General features: G+C 45.5%; 1 protein-coding gene across 2 annotated transcripts; it reads right to left on the bottom strand.

Annotated features, from left to right (window-relative positions):
- Positions 1-2,690: 2,690 nt before the first annotated feature.
- LOC308495759 (deoxyuridine 5'-triphosphate nucleotidohydrolase-like) lies at positions 2,691-17,859 on the bottom strand. Of its 2 annotated transcripts, none has more exons than XM_081080734.1 (2): positions 17,529-17,859; positions 2,691-4,049 (listed from the first exon to the last, which is right to left on the bottom strand). In XM_081080734.1, exon 2 carries the CDS (start codon positions 3,550-3,552, stop codon positions 2,872-2,874), a length of 681 nt encoding a protein of 226 aa, XP_080936860.1. In that variant the 5' UTR covers positions 3,553-4,049; positions 17,529-17,859; the 3' UTR covers positions 2,691-2,871. The 2 variants fall into 2 exon arrangements, with proteins under 2 accessions (XP_080936860.1, XP_080936861.1); XM_081080735.1 differs by lacking the exon at positions 17,529-17,859 and adding an exon at positions 7,268-7,418.
- Between the last annotated feature and the right edge of the window lie 3,257 nt (positions 17,860-21,116).

Here is a 21,116-nt window from a genome sequence, read left to right as displayed (position 1 = left end):
AGTTGGCCGTCAGCTGTAACCAGTGAGCCACTGGCCACTAATATAACTGCTGTGGCTACACTAACTGTCGGTGCCTGCCGACGAGACGAACAGTCCCTGAAGTGGGGAGTGAGGATTGAGAAAAAAGAAGAGAGACAAAGATGGGATCGGGAGGGCAGGCAATTCTAAGTAGACTGCCGCAGTTCTAAGTAGAATGCCTCAGCCCAAGTTTATTTTTGCAGCTTATATACTCTGGGCATCAAAAAGTAACAGAACTGTCTGCAATCTAGTAGTTACAATAAAGGTAATACGCAAGGGCCTGTTTTTTGGCCAGCTCCACACTTCCTGACCTAGTCTGGTTCTGTGTTCTCAGAGTAGCAAGTTTTGCCTTGCTGGGAGCACAAACCACTCAAGGAAGTCAAAGGTTCAACATTTCACAAAACAACACCTGCTAGCACTTCAGCACGGTTTCCCACAGGTACCCCTTTTTTATATAAAATTAACACAAGGGTTGCGCCTGGCTTAGGTGGTTGGTACAGATATGTCCATTTACCCGTCATAGGAGACCATCCCTCTAGCGAACGGTTCCTGTCTTAGGTTATGTACATTCTTACCAAATCCTTACCCATCTTTGGCTGCCGACCCATTGTAGGGGCTTTATACACGGGTGTCAGCGACACGGTGGACCTGGGCAGATAATCTCAACTCATGAACCTTTGTTTGGAGATCGATGAAGCCCTTGAGTATTACCTTTGTGAGCAACGGAGTAAACCACATGAATAGAGGAACACCAACAAAGATTATTACAAAAGGCAATAGCAAATGGAACAGAGCTAGAAAGGAGGGGAATTCTCCTCTGAGGTCCGAGTACCAAGGACCTGAAATGTTAACAGGTACCATAATGAAAGAGGGTCGGTGGAGAACTACAGCTCTACTTTTGTCATTTGACCAATTGATGCTATTACTTAGGTTACACTGTATACAAGATACATTAAACTGGACCCTGTCAATATGGGTGATGTTAAAATTTCCAATCATAAGCACATATGGAGCCTTGACACAAGCAGTGGTATTGCCTTCTACCTTGCCTCGTCCCTCGTCCATACTCATAGTCACTGTATCCATTGCTCCCACTAGTTTCCAAATATGTCTTTGGGGCCGGGAGGTATACCATAATCCCACAACCACTCCAGTCTTAGTCCCGTGTTGGACATCAGCACCTGTGTCATGGCCTCCGGACCATCTATAACAGCTTGATTAAACCCAGGGACACTATATTCCCCGGGTTCTTTATAACATTGTCTCCAAAGGATGGATCTGCTATTTTTTCTGTTCTCCTCACTGCAAGGATCATGGGCTTGTGGTGGAGGTGGGTTTTTATCCCTGATGTTTTTCCATCCTGCTGGCTGATGGAATGTGACACTCTGTCCTAGGTTGTCTCCGTGAATTGTCTGGCTGCCCACACGGAAACATCCGGTAACGTTGACAGTCTTTGTGAAGCATATGAGGAGTCCTATGCCTAAGCCGGTATGATTGAATCCAACAGCTTGTAGGACGGCAGGAGCAAATGGATGTCCTAATAGCCTAGTGTCATTTGTCCCACCAATGACTTCAGGCCCGTTCCACACAGTGGGGTGTAGCATGGGAGGGTCAGGAACATATGCCCAGTATGTCTCACCCTGAGGCATCTGCGCAACCAACAGGATCTCGAAGAGGCTCATCAGCAAGCCGCACCAACCTCTCAGGCAGCCACCGCGCACCTCCATTGTCCTGTGAATAAACACAAACATGCCCTCGTCCCCAAATTAGGACTGGGTCTGGCCCATGCCACTGGTTAGTAACTGGATCCTGCCATCTCACTTGGGCATAATCTTGTTGAGTGTTAGGATGCCAGAAGCGATCTGCGGCAGATCTGCCACGCGCATCCAGGTTTAAAAAATTTAGAACAAAGAGTGTGATTAAGGATTGTATGTGGGGAGACGGGGTAGACTCTAACGCTGCTGCCACACATTCTTGACATAGAGTAGGGCTATTAGCCATACCTTGAGGCAGCACCAGCCATTGATATCTCTTCATAGGTTCTTGTAAGTTACTTAAAGCAAACCTTTTACAATCCTTGGGGCACAATGGTATGGTATAAAAACAATCCTTTAAAGCCAGGATTATCTTATATGTGTTTTGGGGTATAGCAGAAAGATTAGGCAATCCCGGTTGTAAAGCCCCCATGAGCTCCATAGTCTCATTTATTTTTCTCAAATCTTGTAACAACCTCCATTTACCTGATTTTTTCTTAATTACAAATATGGGAGAGTTCCATGGAGAGTTAGAAAGTGCTGTATGTCCCTTATCGAGTTGCTCCTGTTCCAGCAACCTTGCAGCCTGTATCTTTTCTGATGATAGGGGCCACTGTTCTACCCAAACAGGTGTGTCGCTTTTCCAAGTGATAGCATCTGCATGGGGTACAGGAGGAGTAGTGACCCCCGTTAAAAATATCCCAAGCCAGCTCTTTGTGGTAAGGGCGAGGGAAAGATAGGCTCTTTTCTCCCTTGTCCAGAAGGACCTCAGCCATCTCTAGGCAGAAGTCCCTGATCGAACATCATCATAGTGACCTGTTGATTAGGGCTGTACAGGTAACCTCCCATCTGACTCATGACATCTCTGCCCCATAGATTGACAGGCAATCCTGCCACTATGTATGGTTGAAAGGATCCTTCATGTCCCTCTTGATCTTTCCACAACAATATATCACTGCTCTGTTGTGGTGACTGAGATTGTCCTATGCCTTGTAACTGGGTTAGTGTTTGCTGCTTTGGCCAGTGGCTAGGCCACTGATCTGCAGTTAAAACAGAGACATCGGCCCCCGTGTCTAAAAGGCCCATGAAGGAACGGCCATTAATGGATAGTGGTAATTCTGGCCTGGTGGTGAATGGCCTGGACCCAATAAGCATCTGATGAACCAAGGCCCGCGTCGCCTCGGGATTTATGGCCTGCTGTTTTACCCGGTTTGACATGTGGAATTAACAATGATTGTGCTATGCGTGGGCCCTTATCGATCACTGAAGTGCCTCCAGGCGAATGTGTCGTAATCTTGATCTCTCCTGTATAATCCATATCCACAACTCCCGGAGCAACCAATATCCCTTTCATGGTAATACTACTCCTTCCTAGGATGAGTCCCACAGTCTGTGGAGGCAGAGGCCCAAAGACCCCTGTAGGAATAGCTCGCATTCCCATCTCAGGTGTTAGTACTGTGTAGGCGGCGCTACTGAGGTCCAATCCTGCGCTGCCCGGGGTTGCTGGGAAGAGTTCCTGAATGGATTTCTCTGGTGGGGGACCAACTGCGGCAGCGCCCCATAGCATTGTTGCGGGGCCACAGTAAGCTGGGAAGGCGGCCAGGCCGCTGTGCCAGGTGAGGTAGCCGCAATAAGACTGCCACAACCACGCGTGCACCTGCCGGGAGTCCTCGCGGGCGCTCAGCTGCGCGGGTTTCTCCCGCGGCGCCGTGGCCTCTGGCCTCCAGCGTCTCGCAGCCCGCAGGCTCGGGCAGCCCTGCCCCGGAGCTGGATATCGCATCCCCGCGCTTCACAGGCTCGCACTGTGGCTCCCACTCCTCGGCGGTGGCCGTAGTGGAGGCGAGGCCCGCGGCTCGTCCCAGGGATGCGGGGTGGCGGCAGGAGGGCCCGTCAGAGAAGTGACGGGCTCTTGGTCTCCTCCACCTTCGCCCCGCCCGGGACGGTGGCCTTGGGCCTCGTCCGGCCCCTCTGCCATGTCTCAGCCCCACTCTGCTGTCTTGTCACTGCACCGTCTACCACCCTCACTGGCCCCTCCCCATCTAGGCCCTCCTCATCCTGGGGGTCCAGTCCGTTTAGCACACTTTTTAACATTTGAGTAAAAGACATTCTGCTGCTACCCTGTCCCATGATTTTTTACTCCTGACCGTGGTGTCTCACCGCACCCCTTACCTTATGCGACGCGTCTCAGCTCCGTGCGGTGTCCTTCACTTTATCCCCAGTATTCAGGTCCCTGTTCGGGCGCCACTTGTCGGTGCCTGCCCACGAGAGGAACAGTCCCTGAAGTGGGGAGTGAGGATTGAGAGAAAAGAAGAGAGACAAAGATGGGATCGGGAGGGCAGGCAATTCTAAGTAGACTGCCGCAGTTCTAAGTAGACTGCTGGAGTTCTAAGTAGAATGCCTCAGCCCAAGTTTATTTTTGCAGCTTGTATCCTCTGGGCATCAAAAAGTAGCAGAACTGTCTGCAATCTAGTAGTTACAATGTTTGGATACACAAGGGCTTGTTTTTTGTCCAGCTCCACACTTCCTGACCTTGTCTGGTTCTGTGTTCTCAGAGTAGCAAGTTTTGCCTTGCTGGGGGCACAAACCACTCAAGGAAGTCAAAGGTTCAACATTTCACAAAGCAACACCTGCTAGCACTTCAGCACGGTTTCCTACAGGTTCGGATTGTCCGCGTTTGAGTTCGAGTTCGGGTTCGAGTTCAGAGATCAAAAATTCACGACCAAAACCATTGTCATCCTATGGTGACTGTAGTTACATGCAAAGCTGCACCTCCTTGGGGAGTAACAATAGAGGCTTAACAGTGGGGGAGGAAAAATAGGCTTCAGGAAAGTAATGCAAACATGTACTGAACACGCAAATAAGCCAATAACCATAACAATACATCAATAGCAGGTTAGACATTCATTTCAGGTACCCAAGGAACATTCTCTAGGATAGACATTGTGCTAGGCCATAAAAAAATTAAATTTAAAAGAAAAGAAATAACACAAATTATGTTTTCTGACAATATGGAATAAAAGCAGAACTAGCAGCAGAACAACACACTAATATATACTAATCGGTCAAAATATAAATCACAAAGGAAATCCTAAAAATAAAAAATATTTTGAAATGAATAAAAATAAAGACAAAATAAATAAAGTTTTCTGATGCATCTAAAACAGTACTTAGAGGAAAATATACAGCTATAAAATATGTATATTAAGAAAAAGAAATATCTCAAGTCAATAATCTAACCTTTCATCCTCAACTGCTGAAAAGAGAGGAACAAACTAAACCTAAAGAAATTGTGAAGGAAATAATATATATTAGGGCAGAAATTAGTGTAAGAGAGAAGAGAAAAATAATAGAGAAAAATCAATAAAAATGTCAGCAAAATTGATAAACATTTAGCTATATTGATCAAGAGAAAAAGAGAGAAGACTCAATTCTAGAATCATAATCAAAAAAGGGGGCATTACCTTACAGAAATAAAAAGATAATAAAGGAATACTATGAAAAACTGTACACCAACAAATAAGATAACTTGATGAAATAATAATTCCTAGACAGACACAAACTAACAAAGTTGACTCAAGAAGAAATAAACCGATTAAGTAAAGATATGAATAGGTAACGAAAAATGAGTCATAAAGAAATGCCCAGAAGTTCTCACTGAATTCTACCAAAGGTTAAAGAATTAATGCCAATTCTTCACAAACTATTCCAAAAGGTAGACGAGGGAACGTATCTCAACTCATTTTATGAGACCAGTGTTACACTGATTCCAAACCAAACACATCAAAAGAAAATATACCTAAAGGCTAATATTTCTTATGAAAGTGGATGTAAAAATCCTCAGCAAAATACTAGCAAATCATATTCAGCAAAATACAGAAAAAAAGCATATTCCATGACCATGTGAGATATCCCTGAAATACAAAGTTGATTTAAAACTCAAACATCACTTAATGTAACACATCATATTAATTAAACAAAAAACACTATCATGATCATTGCTACAACTTCAGTAAAAGCATTTAACAAAATTCAATGCCTTTTCATGAAAAACAAAACAAACAAAAAACAAAAACAATCAACAACAACAACAACAAAAATACCTCAACCAACTAAGCATGTGAGATAATTCTCTAAACCTGAAAAGAGCATCTATAGAACAGCTATAACTTGCATAATATTTAAGAGTGAAAGCCTGGATGCTTTCTTCCTAAGACAGTGAACTCGAAAGGATGACAACTGTGGCCAGTTCTATTCAATATTGTACTGAATATTTTATCCAGAGCAATTAGGTAAGACATGGAAATAAAAGCCATTCATATTGGAAAGACAGAAGCAAAATGCTCTCTATTCACAGATTACATAACCTGTAGTATACGACATTATGAGAATTCCACTTAAGAACTACAGTAAGTCCTCACTTAACATCATGGGTAAGTTTTACGCTTTAAGTGAAACCACATATAAGGAAACCAATTTTACCACAGGCTGACTGCTATAAACAAGAGGTGCATTCCTGCCACAACTCATGCAAGTTATAAGGAAACAACTCTGACCAAGGCCCAGCTGTATTTGCATGTATAAGTCAGCAGATTTGCAGGATTCAAGATCAATATATAAAAACCAGTTGCATTTCTGTATACTTCAACTCAATTTGCAACAGCATCAAAAATAATAGAATACTTAGGAATATATTTAACAAAATAAGAGCCAAACTTATTCTCTAAAAACTGCAAAACTGATGGAAATAAATTAAAGACAACCTACTTGGGAAAATATTCCACGATTTTGGTCTGAACACTGTTAACATGGCCATATTCCTCAACCTATTAGGTCAGATAAGGGCATGGTCAAAGAGGCCGGGAGCAAAGTCATACCCCTCTGCCAAGTCAGACCCCTCCTCGCATGATGGAAACTGGGGCCCCTGGCATTTCCCAGAAGAGGCAGCAGACCTTGGTGCAATAAACAACTCCAGACACAGCCACTGGGGCCCTATCTGCACTGGGGGTGCGGGCTTGCTCATCTGCCACCTCACTCAGCCAACCCCCTCCCCCAAATCGCATATCTGCCTCCCTCCTCTGCCCTGGGAGCCACTTCACCAGCCCCATCTGCGGACCGCTGAACCTTGCCTGGGAGCGCAGAATAAAGCCCTCACTTTTCTCAACCTGCCTGACTCTCTTAGCTTCACTATCTCGCCTCAAGCCTTACACAACCTAATCAACAAATTCAACAGGAATCTTTCAAAGAATCCCAGCTAATTGTTTGTGCAGCAATTGACAAGCTGCGTGGGGCCGGGGCAGCGAGATTGTAGTGCTGTGTGGCGCCACCCATTCCTCTCCCCCTGCCCTCCAGCCCCCACAGCACCACCCCTGGTGTGGGTTTATTAGGCGGGCTGGGCCACTCCCTAAGGACGAGGGCCGGGGCGGCCGCAAAAGGAGTGGTGGGCCAAAGCTGAGGGCACCCTGTATTCCTGGGCGGTCCCCCATCCAAGTACTGACCAGGCTCGACACTGCTTAGCTTCCCAGATCAGACGAGATCGGGCGCGTTCAAGCTGCTGTGGCCATAGACGCTAGGAGCAGGCCCCCGGCGCCACAAGAGCAGCGGACCGGCCTGCTTGGTGAGCGCGAACCAGGCTGCCGGGCTCCTCCCGTCCGGAGCATCTCCCCGCTGGCCGGCTCCGCCAGGGCCCCGCCTCCCGCCTGCTCCCCGCCTCCTCAAGAAGCCACCTGGTGGACTGCCTTTTACTCCTTGCCCGCAGCGAGGCCCCTTCGCGCCATCCGAGGCTCCACGGGGCCTCTACCACTTCCCTGGAGGTGGCAGAAGACAGACAGACAGGGGTTGGTAGTTGGGGATGAGGGAGACTGACGCACAGGATGGGACACTGACTGGGACAGAGGCACTGAGGCTGAGTTGAAGTGGCAGCTTCCCCACCGGAGTGCGGTGGTGCCCGGGGCTGGGCTCCGTTACGGAGGCAGTGCCCGGGCGCTGGCAGTCACCCTGGGACCCCGGGGCAGGCCTCCAGGGTCCGAGGATTGCCGCCGAACTCCGAGCCCCGCCCGGGGTCCCGCATGCGGGAGGAGAGCAGCAGCCCCAGGCACCCTCCTAGTGTGGGTTGTGTGCATGCCCTCCTGCCTGCTTTTCCCCTGTGCTGGTCTCTCCTGGAGCCGGAGGGCACGTGCACTCCCAACTCCTGCCCTTTTGTCCCTGCTCTTTTGGTGAGGTGGGCGGGGCCACCGAGGCGGGCGGGAACAGAGGGCGCCAGGCGCTCCTGGGAGATGAAAGGGGGGCAGGGAGGGGTCGCGGTGTCGGCCACCAGAGACGGAGCTATCCGGTGGGGTGGGGCGGGTGGCCTTCCCCTTCGTCCGGTGTCGGGCGACACCCAGAGTCTCTGTCTCGGGGCCCAGGTGCAGGCAGAGCGATGGTGGTCCCCTGGGCTCGGTCCCGAGGTGCAATGCACCAGCACGTTTTTGGCTGGAGAAAGCCGCCCAAGGCACGTGCAGGTCTCCGCCAGCAGGCAGATCGGGGCTTGGGCATTGGGGGCGGGGCGAACGGCTGCTGGCAGAAGGCTTGCGGGAGAAAAGGGGACTAAGAAGGGGGTCCGTGGGGGGGGATCCCGGGCCTAAGGGCCTGCGTGGGGCCGGGGCACCGAGATTGTAGTGCCGTGTGGCGCCACCCATTCCTCTCCCCCTGCCCTCCAGACCCCACAGCACCACCCCTGGCCTGGGTTTATTAGGCTGGCTGGGTCACTCCCGAAGGACAAAAGCTGGGGCGGCCGCAAAAGGAGTGGCGGGCCGAAGCCTAGGTCACCCGGTATTCCCGGGCGGTCCCCCATCCAAGTACTAACCAGGCACGACCCTGCTTAGATTCCCAGATCAAAGGAGATCAGGCGCGTTCAAGCTGCTGTGGCCATAGACGCTGGGAGCAGGCCCACAGCGCCACAAGAGCAGGGGACAGTCCTGCCTGGTGAGCGCGAACCAGGCTGCTCGTGTCCGGAGCATCTCCCCGCTGGCCGGCTCCGCCAGGGCCCGACCTCCCGCCTGCTTCCCGCCTCCTCAAAACGCCGCCTGGGTGGACTGCCTTTGGCTCCTTGCCCGCAGCGAGGCCCCTTCGCGCCATCCGAGGCTCCAAGGGGCCTCTACCACTTCCCTGGAGGTGGAAGAAGACAGACAAACAAGGGTTGGGAGTTGGGGAGGAGGGGGGACTGACGCACAGCATGGGACACCGACTGGGACAGAGGCACTGAGGTTGAGTTGAAATGGCAGCTTCCCAACCGGAGTGCGGTGGTGCCCGGGGCTGGGCTCCGTTATGGAGGCAGTGCCCTGGCGCTGGCAGTCACCGTGGGACCCCGGGGCAGGCCTCCAGGGTCCGCAGATTGCCGCAGGGCTCCGAGCCCAGTCTGGGGTCCCACTAGCGGGAGGAGAGGAGCGCCTCCAGGCACCCTCCTAGTGTTTGTGGTGTGCATGCCCGCCTGCCTGCTTTTCCCCTGTGGTGGTCTCTCCTGGAGCCCGAGGGCAGGTGTGCTCCCTACTCCTGCCATTGTGTCCTGGCTCTTTTGGTGTTGTGGGCGGGGCCACCGAGGCAGGGGGGAACAGAGGGCCCCCGGCGCTCCAGGGAGATGAAAGGGGGGCGGGGAGGGGTCGCGGTGCCGGCCATCAGAGATGGACCTATCCGGTGGGGTGGGGCGGGTGGCGTTCCCCTTGGTCCGGTGTCGGGGGACACCTGGAATCTCTGTCTCGGGGCCCAGGTGCAGGCAGAGCCATGGTCTTCCCCTGGGCTGGGTCCCGAGGTGTCAAGCACCAGCACGTCCTTGGCTGGAGAAAGCCGCCCAAGGCCCAGGCAGGCCTGGGCCTGCAGGCAGACCTGGGTTTGGGCCTTGGGGGCGGGGCGAACGGCTGCTGGCAAAGGCTTGTGAAAGGGAAGGGTACTAAGAAGGGGGTGCGTGGGGGGGGAGCCCGGGCCTAAGGGGCTGCGTGTGGGGTCGGGGCAGCGAGATTGTAGTGCTGTGTGGCGCCACCAATTCCTCTCCCCCTGCCCTCCAGCCCCCACAGCACCACCCCTGGTGTGGGTTTATTAGGTGGGCTGGGCCACTCCCGAAGGACAAGGGCCGGGGAGGTTGCAAAAGGAGTGGCGGGTCAAAGCCTAGGGCCCTGAAAGGAAAACAACTTGAAGCTGAATGGCACCCTCCACAAATAAAGATTGAAAGGACAACAACTCGACTTGGAAAAAAGTCCTGCAAGTACACACTGTTCCCCAATCAAGTCCTGTTCCCCTTCCCCAATAAAATACTTTTTTAAAAAATTCGTCTTTTTTTTTTAAAAAAAGAAATGAAATAGGAGAAGTTATCATGGACACCACAGAAATACAAAGCATCATCCAAGAATACTATGAAGGAGTATATGCCACCAAATTCAATAACCTACAAGAAATGGACAAGTTCTTAGAAAAATATAGCCTTCCAAGCCTGAACCATGAAGAACTGGGAAATCTAAACAGACCGATCACCAGTAACGAAATTGAATCAGTCATCTAAAACCTTCCGGGACCAGATGGCTTCACTAGTGAATTCTACCAAACCTTCAAACAGGATCTAATACCAATCCTACTCAAACTCTTCCAAAAGATTGAAGAAGAGACAGTACTCCCTATCTCATTTTATGAGGCCAACATTACCCTGATGCCAAAACCTGGAAGGACAGCACAAAGAAAGAAAACTACAGACCAATATCTCTGATGAATACTGATGCAAAAATCCTAAACAAAATTCTAACAAGTTGAATACAACAATGCATTTAAAAGATTATTCATCACGACCAAGTGGGGTTCATCCCCGGGGCACAAGGATGGTTCAACATCTGCAAATCCATCAACATGATACATCACATAAACAAAATAAAGGACACAAATCATACGATTATATCAATTGATGCAGAAAAAGCATTTGACAAGATACAACATCCATTTATGATTAAAACACTTAATAAAATAGGTATAGAAGGAAAATACCTTAACGTAATAAAGGCCATCTATGACAAGCCCTCAGCTAATCTAATAATTAATGGTGAAAAACTGAAGCCCTTTGCTCTACGTTCAGGAACACGACAGGGCTGTCCCCTATCACCTCTGCTTTTCAACATAGTGTTGGAAGTCCTTGCCAGAGCCAACAGGCAAGAGAAAGAAATAAAAGGCATCCAAATTGGGAATGAAGAAGTTAAACTGTCACTCTTTGCAGATGACATGATGCTATATATAGAAAACCCTAAAGACTCCACCAAAAAGCCATTAGAAACAATCAACGAATACAGTAAAGTTGCTGGCTACAAACAACGTACAAAAGTCCATTGCATTCCTATATACTAACAATGAAATCTCAGAAAAAGAAATACAAAAACAATTCTGTTTGCAATTGCAGCAAAAAGAATAAAATACCTAGGAATAAACTTAACCAAGGATGTGAAGGATTTATATGCTGAAAATTATAAGACATTTATGAAAGAAATTGAAGAAGACACAAAGAAATGGAAAGACATTTCGTGCTCATGGATTGGAAGAATCAACATAGTTAAAATGACCATATTACCTAAAGCAATATACAGATTTAATGCAATCCCCATCAAAATCCCAATGGCATTTTTTAAAGAAATAGAACAAAAAATCATCAGATTTGTTTGGATCCCCAAAAGACCCCGAATAGCCAAAGCAATCTTAAGAAAATAGAACAATGCTGGAGGTATCACACTCCCTGACTTTAGCTTGTACTACAGGGCTACAATAATCAAAACAGCATGGCATTGGCAGAAAAACAGACATATAGACCAATGGAATAGAATTGAGAACCCAGAAATAAAACCACATAAATATGGACAGGTAATTTTTGACAAAGAAGCTAAAAACATACAATGGAGGAAAGACAGCCTCTTCAATAAATGGTGCTGGGAGAACTGGATAGCCACGTGCAAAAGAATGAAACTGGACTGCTATCTGTCACCATGTACCAAAATCAATTCAAAATGGATCAAAGACTTAAGCATAAGACCTGACACAATGAACTTCATAGAAGAAAACATAGGTACTAATCTTATGGACCTTGGGTTCAAAGAGCATTTTATGAATTTGAATCCAAAGGCAAGGGAAGTAAAAGCTAAAATAAATGAATGGGACTATGCCAAACTAAAGAGCCTCTGCACAGCAAAAGAAACCATTGGCAAAATAAAGAGGCAACCAACCAAATGGGAGAAGACTTTTGCAAACAACACCTCTGAAAAGGGACTAATACCCAAAATACGTAAGGAACTCATACAACTCAACAACAAAAAAACAAACAATCCAATTAAAAAACGGGCGGAGGACCTGAATAGGCATTTCTCCAAAAAGGACATACAGATGGCTAATAGACATATGAAAAAATACTCAGCATCACTAATTATCACAGAAATGAAAATGAAAATCACAGTGAGATGTCACGTCATGGCTTTTTTGCCTCGCCTCGCCTCGCCTCACCAACAGAGGGCTATGAAAAGATTTTTTTAGTAGGAGTGGAATAGAGCAAAACTTATAGTGTAAAAACTTAATTTCTGATATTGTGGAAGGCAAAGTAAAGGAAAAAAAGGGTCTGAAGGAATTTTTGTCTTATGTCTTAAATGCTCATTCTGAGGTGGGGCCTGTCATGCACAAGCCCCTTCTCCACAGATAGAGCTTGCAATAAATATTTTTGTTTCTTTGTTCTTAAATGTGTACAATCAGATATTTGAATATAAGTGAAATAATATGAGTGAGCCTGAAAATAATGAGAGAGATATCAGAACTTGGGAACAAATCACAGGGAAATGAAATCTGCATCCTTTCGCATGGTTTTTTCTCCATGAACCCTGGGAGGCACTCACACAAGAGCTGGAGAATCCTAAGAAATGCTTCTCCTGGTGAAAAACGTGATGGGGAAGAGCGCCGCTGTAGAAGGAGCATTGAACTCCACTGGAACACTTTCTCTCTATCTCCTCTTTTGAATAGGAGCCTTGATCTGTGGGGCAGGGGAACCAAACACTTTGCTCTTAGAATACTAGTGAAAAGAGATTGCAGCTGGAGAAGAGAACAAGACAATCTATCCTTAGTTGAGGGGCAGGGAAGTACTTGAATTACTAAGAGGATCAGCATGCTGCCTTGAAGGATATGATATCTGGATAAGATTTAACAAAAAAATCAGCAGGTCAAAAATTTAAGGAAAAATAGTATCTTTCAGTCGTAAAGTATCTCCATTAAATATTATTTATCGAGGGGGAAAAAGGAACTTCTCAATGAAAAAACATGGTAGACATTACATTAATAAAATGACCAAGTTTAACATAACCAGTAATAATACAGATTTACATCATGCCCTCCCTGAAATTGTGCACTGAGAAGGGCGTGTCACCTCTCTGATAGTCATCTCAAAAACCCATAACTGTATTGTACTTATAAGGATATATCAGACAAAATCAAAATTGAGGAGCTTCCTATAAAATAGCTGAGAATTACGCTTAACATGTGTCAAAGTCATGAAAGTCAAGGAAAATCTGAGGAACTATTACAGATTAGAGGAGAACTATGGCAATCAAAGATTGGATTGGACTGGATCTTGAAACAGAAAGACAACACTTTAGGGGAAACTGGTGAAATCCAAATAAAGTCTCGAGTTTAGAAAACAGTATTGTACCGATGTTTATTTCTTTTTTTTAATTGAAGTTTGTTTGGGTGACAATTGTTAGTAAAGTTACATGGATTTCAGGTGTACAATTCTGTATTACATCATCTATAAATTCCATTGTGTGTTCACCTTCCATCACCATATATTTGATCCCTTTTACCCTTATCTACCACTCCCCTCCCCCCTTACCCTCTGGTAAAATGTTTACTTCTTAATTTTGATCATGCTAACATTAGGAAATTCTAGCTAATGGAAATAAGGGCACTGTGTACTATTTTTGTAGCTCTTCTCTAAATCTAAAATATTAAAATATTAGAAGCTATTTACATGTATAAATGTATGTCAAAATGTATGAATTTGAGGACACTAAGGAATCCAGGAAATACTGAAATGAGTTAGTATAAGTACCAAGAAAACCAGTAAAAGATCAGATTTTTGGAAAATGTGGTCCAGAGATAAAAATCAGATTCAATAGAATATATAATTATTGAGAGCTTAGAAAAATATTACAGATGTAATAAATTCATGAAAGACAGATAATTCATTTAAATTTCATGACAGAACTTCCTTTTTGTGGGGCAGAGGAGTCACAGCAATGGACCTACAGAGTAGGGAATGGAATTCTAGCACCCTTCTTGGGTAGGGAGAGAACTCATGTACTTACCGACCGTCAGCCTCCTCCTGAGCCTTACAGGTGTCCTCATCTTAACGAAATGTGAAGTCAAGAGATTTTGGCTCTGGTTTGTGGGATAGGAAATGCAGGTGTACGTATCTTGTTTGAATTTGCATAGTTGACAAATCAGAATAGTGATTCAATAAATTACCCAAAAGAGTAGATAGGGGATGTAAGGGAGATCATCCTCATCTATCATATGAGGAAGGCAATAGTTAAAATATAACATCAATTGCAGAATAACGTTTAGATACAGAAGCAGTATTTGGAGAATAAACATTAATCACCCAAAGAACTCAAAAAGAAAAACTGATGGAGGGCATGTGTTGGACTTGTACAGGAAGGGCAAGATTGAGACAGACACGTATAGTTAGTTCTTTATTGTAAACCTATGATCTTTTACCACATATTTGGAGATATTTTGTTTGCAATATATAGCAAGTAATCTGTTAGAACCATAAAATGATGGGTAAGACAAATAAGTGTGAATATGTTTTTCTTTACATTCTTTTGTGTGTTTATGAGTATATACACATGCATGTGTGGGTATCTATTTAAATGTCAGATACACACACATAGATAGATACATACGTACATAGATACGTAGATATAGATAGGAAAGAATCATATGCATTCCATATTATAGGTTACCAAATGTAATGCTCAATCACCAAGAAAGATTTTTAGCAATAGAGGCAGACAGTGAAATAGCTCATTTCATAAGCTCTTATCTAAGAAAAGACTGCTTTTCTAAGTTGAAGGCAAACATTGCGGGGCATATTCCTTTACATTGAAAAATCCTCAGCTCTCAAATCTAGAGCATATTTCAACCAAACTTTCCAAACCAATGTTATTACAACATGATTTATATAAAAGTCACTTGAGAATCACTTGTATTCTTTGATAGGTTGGCTGGAAATGGAATGCACACAGTCAGGCAAGTTAAGGAAGCTTTATTGTAAGAGAGCAACAGTATATTGGCTGTGCAAAAGATGGCTACAATCCGGACTGCATGTCTAAAGGAGACTTCCAGTCCTGAAGAGGGGATGAGGAGGTTTTTATAGGGGCTGTGCAGACAGGATAGCATTGTTTGAACATGAAATGTTGAATGACAGCAAGCTAGTAGCTCTTTTGTGGTATTTTTTGTTGTTACAAGCATGGCTCTGTTTGTGTAGGTCAGCCAACATGGCTCTGTCTGTAAGTCAAGGTCTCTGAGACCTAACATTAAATGAAGGTCTCTAACATTCAGAGACCTACCCTTCCAGACTTGTTTGTTATTAAAATGTAGAAAGGCCATCGTGTCTCTAGTCTGTAGTTTCTTCAGGCTGAATGAAGGTGGAGAGAGGAGGGAGACATTGTGGAAGGGGCTGGTAATGTTGTTGTAGGTGAAGCATTTTATGGACAGCTCCATTTGTGCACACCTGGAGTAGGCTCTGCAGGAATTGGGTGAAAAGGTGGAAGAGGCAAAGACCAAAGGCTAGGACCATAAAAGATAATAGTTAAAGGCCCTATGAGGAGAACAAATCAAGAGCCACTCTTAGCTGTAAACTCGGATCGCCACTTGGTTCCTGAGGTGGTGTCTGTGATTCTGGGCCTGGCTGAGATCCTGTGGCAGGGTTTGAAATTCATGTAAGGAGACTCCTAGCCCTGCGTTACTCCCTGCGTAACGTTCCTTTCGTTACTCCCACAGAGATGTTCAGTGACACTAAAAGTGGATTAGGAGAACGACCATCTTTGGTGCATGAGAGTATATGTGGGGAGAGGTAGAAATCGACTATTGGGGGTGATCCCAATATCTGGAGAAAGGAAACCTAGGATGTAAGTCCCTGTACAATTGGTGAGCAGGCAAGCATATGTGGAAGATGAAGAATTAGCTTGTGAGCCGGGTAGAGATAAGGGGTAATGGTAGGCAAAGTGTTATGAGAGGGAAGAGTCATATAATAAAGACAATAATGGGACTCAAGTCTTCTTGGGTTGAAAATCAGGTGATGGAATCAAAGAAAAGGAGCTCTAAAATGGACAAGTAGAGATAAGGAGAAAGGTAGAGATAACGGAGAGGATTTGGAGGGAGAGAGAAGGGGCTGGAGTGAGGTTGGAGTTGTGTGGTTCACGCAATGAGGAAAAGAGGAGAGGGTAGAGATCACAGTTCGTTAGTCTCTGAGTTTTTCCTGCAGGATGTTACAAAGTCAAAACGAGGTGGAGTGGAAATCAGGTGCCATATCACGGAGCCTGGGTGGAGTGGCAGGACAGGGGGTTCAGCAGTTTTTGCAGCTGAGACAAATGAAAGCAGGAGGGGTGATCCAGCAATTGCTGCTGTGGATGTGGTGAGAAGATGGTGGCAAGGCTCTTTCCCAGTTTGTCAACGTCTGACAGGTTCAGGTGTTTGAGATGGACCAAGTTTCCTGGAGCTTAGGGAATGTGAGAAAAACCGAGGAAGTGTCTTGGGGTCGGGGAAAAATGCAGTGTGCATACTCCCCATGGATCTGCGGAATGAGGCTGATGGCTAGGAGGTAGTCGACCATTGGTGAGCTATTAGCTGTGAGGTTGTCTGGAAGGAAGGATCTGACATGAGGGAGCTTCTCCCCATCTTCCCTTCCTCTGAGGTCACAACTGACAAGAGCTTCCTGGCTGCTCAGAATGGAGTCTGGGGTGACACCTTCCCTATGGAGGGGTGCGTGAGCCTCAGACAGGCGCAGAGCTGGCTTCTGTCTCCTCCAAGCACTAGCTGTGTGACTTCAGACAAAGACATGGGAAGTCAGTCTCCTCACCTGTCAGGTGGGGATAACGGCTCCCTCTCAGGGTGGCTGTGAGATCAGTGAGGTGATGCAGGTCAGCTCCTGCCCCACAGAGATGGGCCCTCACTCCCCCTCCCTCTTCCCTTCTCAGTCCTTTCTCTACCTCCATGGGCTGGAAGGATCTATGAGCAAATAGAAGGACTATTAGCAGATAGTCTCCTGGTGGCAGAATGCGCTCTCCTGTTGGTGTCCACACAGCCAGTCCCCTGAGTGCTGACTCTGGCATCTGTGCCAGCTTTGTCCACAGGGCAGCGCTCACCACAGCCCCTTCCTGGTCTTCAAACCCTGCTCATCTCCAAATTCAAGGCCCTTGTCTCAGCTCAGGCCAGAGCGCCTCTCACCGCTCTTCTCACGGGTCTCCCTGCTGCCGTCCTTCCCTCGTCCAGGGCAACCTGCACACTGGGACCAGCTCCATCTTTCTAACTAAGGTGGGGTCTAACCCCGTCACTTCCTGTGCCTACAACCACCAGCAGCTTCACTGGGGCTGGAGAGGAAAGTCTCTGTCATCAGCACAGTGTTGCGACTTTATCAGGCCTCATGTTCTTCTCCTGGTCTCATTTCCTATCATAACACCCCAGTTCACTCACCAGGTACCCCCAGCTGTCACCACTAACCTGTCTGGTGCGGGCTTTGACAGACAGAGGTGTCAGCACTGAGACTGGGCCTGAAAGCAGGAATCTGAATAAAATACAGACTTCAGTGAACCGTCATGCATCAACATGTGTACGTTGATTGTAACAATTCTGGAAAGAGAGGAGAAAGTAAAACTAAAGTTAAGATACACCTATTGCGTCGAAATGGGTGATTTCCATGAACAAAATGGACCCTAAAATAAGGAAAATACTAAGCAATGATCCATCCAGGACCTCATCTTCCCACTTATTCTCGTCACATTGCTCTGGAGTTCCCTCTCCTGGGACAGGGAAGGAAAGGGGACAAAGCAGTTTGGAAGTTCCCCTGAGATCGATCCCTACCCAGTGTCCTCATATCCTGCACCCAGGAAGTCTTGATTTTGATATGTCAGGTAGGACTGGAAGCCACTGAGTTCCCTGGAAGCTGAGGTGCTGGACTGGGGCCAGAGAACAGATGCTGGGTCAGGAAAGCAACAGATTCCACATCACTGAACCCTAACCCTAACCCCAAACCAAACACCTAACCTGTAAAACCTAAACACTAAACCCTTAGCCCTAAGCCTAAATCTAAACCTTAACATAAACGTAAAACCTTACAACCATAAACCATAACCAACAGCATAAACCGTAACCTAAACCCTCAACGTAATACTAAACTATCTCCAGAAACCACAAACTATGAACCATATCCATAAACCGTGACTATAAACTATAACCAAAAACACATAGCCATAAACCATACATGTAATCCATAATCAATCTCATAAACCATATAACATACATGTAGCCATAAACACTACACATAAACCATAACCAAACTGTAACCCACAATCTTCACTTTAACCCCTAACTCAGCACCACACTGCCCCTCAGCCCCAACCCTAGCCCTGTTAGGACACTAATAGCCCCTAACCAGTCAAATCAGAAGTAGGTCACAAAAACAGAAGACACAGATCTATGTCCCTTATAGAGTTGTAGTAATGTTCTTTATGTGAAAGGAAAAACTGAAACTGTCTATTCACAGATGACAAGTCACATCTTAAATACATAACTTCCAAAAGAATCAACAAAAAAATTATTATTACTAGTAAAGTAATTCAACGTTGAATGACAAAATATCAATACACAGGAATCTGTTTTATTTGTATACGCTAGCAAGGAGTAATCTAAAAAAGAATTTAAGAACACAATTCCATTTTAAATAACATCAACGTTGATAAAATACTTAGGAATAGTGCAAGGCTTCTACACTGAAAATTACAAAACATAATGTCTTTGTTTGCTGAAAGAAATTAAAGGAAACTACCTACATAAACGTGAGGCCATCTCATGGTGATGGAAATTGTTAAGATGGCAACAGAACAGATGCGATGTAAGGATTCAGTGTCATTCCTGTGAAAAGGCCCCAAGGCCTTTGTGGAAAAACGTGCAAGCTGATCCTAATATTCACAGCAAATTTCCAGGGAAGAAAAGAGCCATAAGGATCTTCAAAAACAAAATCAGGTTGGAGGCTCACCCTTCCCAAACGTAATTCGTAATTAGTACAAAGCCACAGTAAGGAAAACATGGTGACACTGGCATAGAGATATACATAGAGATCAATGGAATTGTATTGAGGACCCAGAAATAAACCCGTCGGTCTAAATCAGTAGATTATTTTTTAACATACACATTAAATTTATCATTGTCATTTACAGCTTTAATTTATGAAACACAGAAATACGCTTTTTTTCTATTTTTTCTGTTCCTTTTTTTTTTTTTTGGTAAGGAGGGCGCAGCTCACAGTGGCCCATGTGGGGATTTAACCAGCAACCTCGGTGTTAGCAGCACCATGCTCTAACCAAGTGAGCTAACAGGCCACCCTCAGAAAGACATTTTTAAAAGTGCTCTATGACCGGAATTTAAACGCTACAAATATTAGTTTTGTGAGTGTAATTTGTATAAATTACAATCCGATAGTTGGAGATTTCTTTTCAGTATGGTTACTATACAAATGAAATAAATGGCAAAAGGACTTAATGGCAATATTTTGTTATCTATGTATTATCAGATACTTTAGGACCTAAACCAAGATTCTGAGTGTTCAGAGTTCATTTACTGTGTTTCATCTTTAAATACTTCCCTACCTGTATTCTGAGTCAAGTCACTTGATGAAAGGGTGTGACTTGGGATAGCATTTTGTTTCATACCAAAACTTTTCCTATCTACAGTCACCACCTTCAAGGAATTATCATTACAAGGCCAAAGTAATCTGCTGGGTCCCTTTTTCGAACAGTTTGCAAAAAATTGTGGCAACACCCTCGAAAGCCAAACAGATACCCCCAAAATGGGACAATCACGCACGGTCCTGTAAAGTATGTTAACTTTTCCCCCATCTAAAAGTTAAGCTATAAAATATATGAACTACAGTTGACTTGGTTTCAGGAGAAGCACATCGGAGGATTTACGTTAGTGTTCTCATCTTCAGGCATTACCAGGGAGTCTGTAGGCCACCATGCGATTTACTCTGGATGATGGCAGTGAGGCAGGAAGGCAGACTTGCTCACAATTGGTGATCAACTATAGTCCTGTCTGTCCCTGAGGCACTGTTCTCTCTGTCCAGAAGAACAACTTCTTCTAGCTGAGCTAATCATCAAATTAAGAATCGGGTTAATGAGATAAAATTGAATTTTAACCTACGTGCATGGGGAATTCACATATGCCAGTCGTCTAAAAGTACAACAGCTGCAATTACGTACAGTTCATAATACTTGATAGTAATAAATGATCATGTCCATGGTTAGTGTATTGATTTCAACTTTATCCTTATTTTTATGCTAGTTGGGCCTTTATGCACCTTACTTTAGTAAACGTGTACTTGTTTGAAAGGTCTTATAAACTGAATGAACGCCCACTAATGTGAGATATAAGTCATTCCACTCAGCAAGGTAATTTTTTCAGGGGATATTGTTACGGAAATCTTTTTCATCGCACTGTAGTTACATGAATATCAGATGTAATGACACGTACAACCTAAATAAGACAGGATAACCGAGAATGTACACGTTGTAAAAATACACATATTTCTAAAGTTAGCCCTGTGGACAGATAGGTGTTGTGGCGTGGAATTTACAAAAGGTGAAAGCATTCACAGACTCTACAAAGGAAGCTTTTATGATAGTTAGGGCAGAGAGAGAATGCCCATGGCAGTGTCCAACAATTACGGCTGCCTCTGGTAAGAAAGAGAGAAACACGGGGGGTTGGGGGTGAGGGGGAGTCGCCGGCACAGAGTCCAGTGTCTGAGGGTGGACAGCTGCACCTAACTTTGGGTTAGCTTTTTCTTACGTAGGAAAGGAGGAGTCGGTCAGGCTGGTTTGAGGTCTGACATCCTTCCTGGGGTCTGGTCTGTTTGAAGACAAAGATATGTCCGGACTCCAAACTAGGAGTTAGCCATAGCGGCCTGGGACTCGAATGCATCACCAGTAAAAAAGTGCAAGAAGTTGTAAATTGGATTCCAGTGTCCAGGTGCCTGGGGATTACGAAATTGCTCTGTCCCAGGTTAGGATGTTAGTTCACGAGGTATGGGTTTAC

This window comes from Rhinolophus hipposideros, assembly GCF_964194185.1.
Source record: "Rhinolophus hipposideros genome assembly, contig: HAP1_SCAFFOLD_139, whole genome shotgun sequence".
NCBI classification, from domain to species: domain Eukaryota; kingdom Metazoa; phylum Chordata; class Mammalia; order Chiroptera; family Rhinolophidae; genus Rhinolophus; species Rhinolophus hipposideros.
Note: the sequence above shows the minus strand (reverse complement) of the source record. Positions and strands in the feature narration are given on the sequence as shown.

Bases quoted from the DNA above. Each gene is read 5' to 3' on its own strand.
- LOC308495759 (XM_081080734.1), bottom strand. From the start codon at position 3,552: ATGCGATATCCAGCTCCGGGGCAGGGCTGCCCGAGCCTGCGGGCTGCG.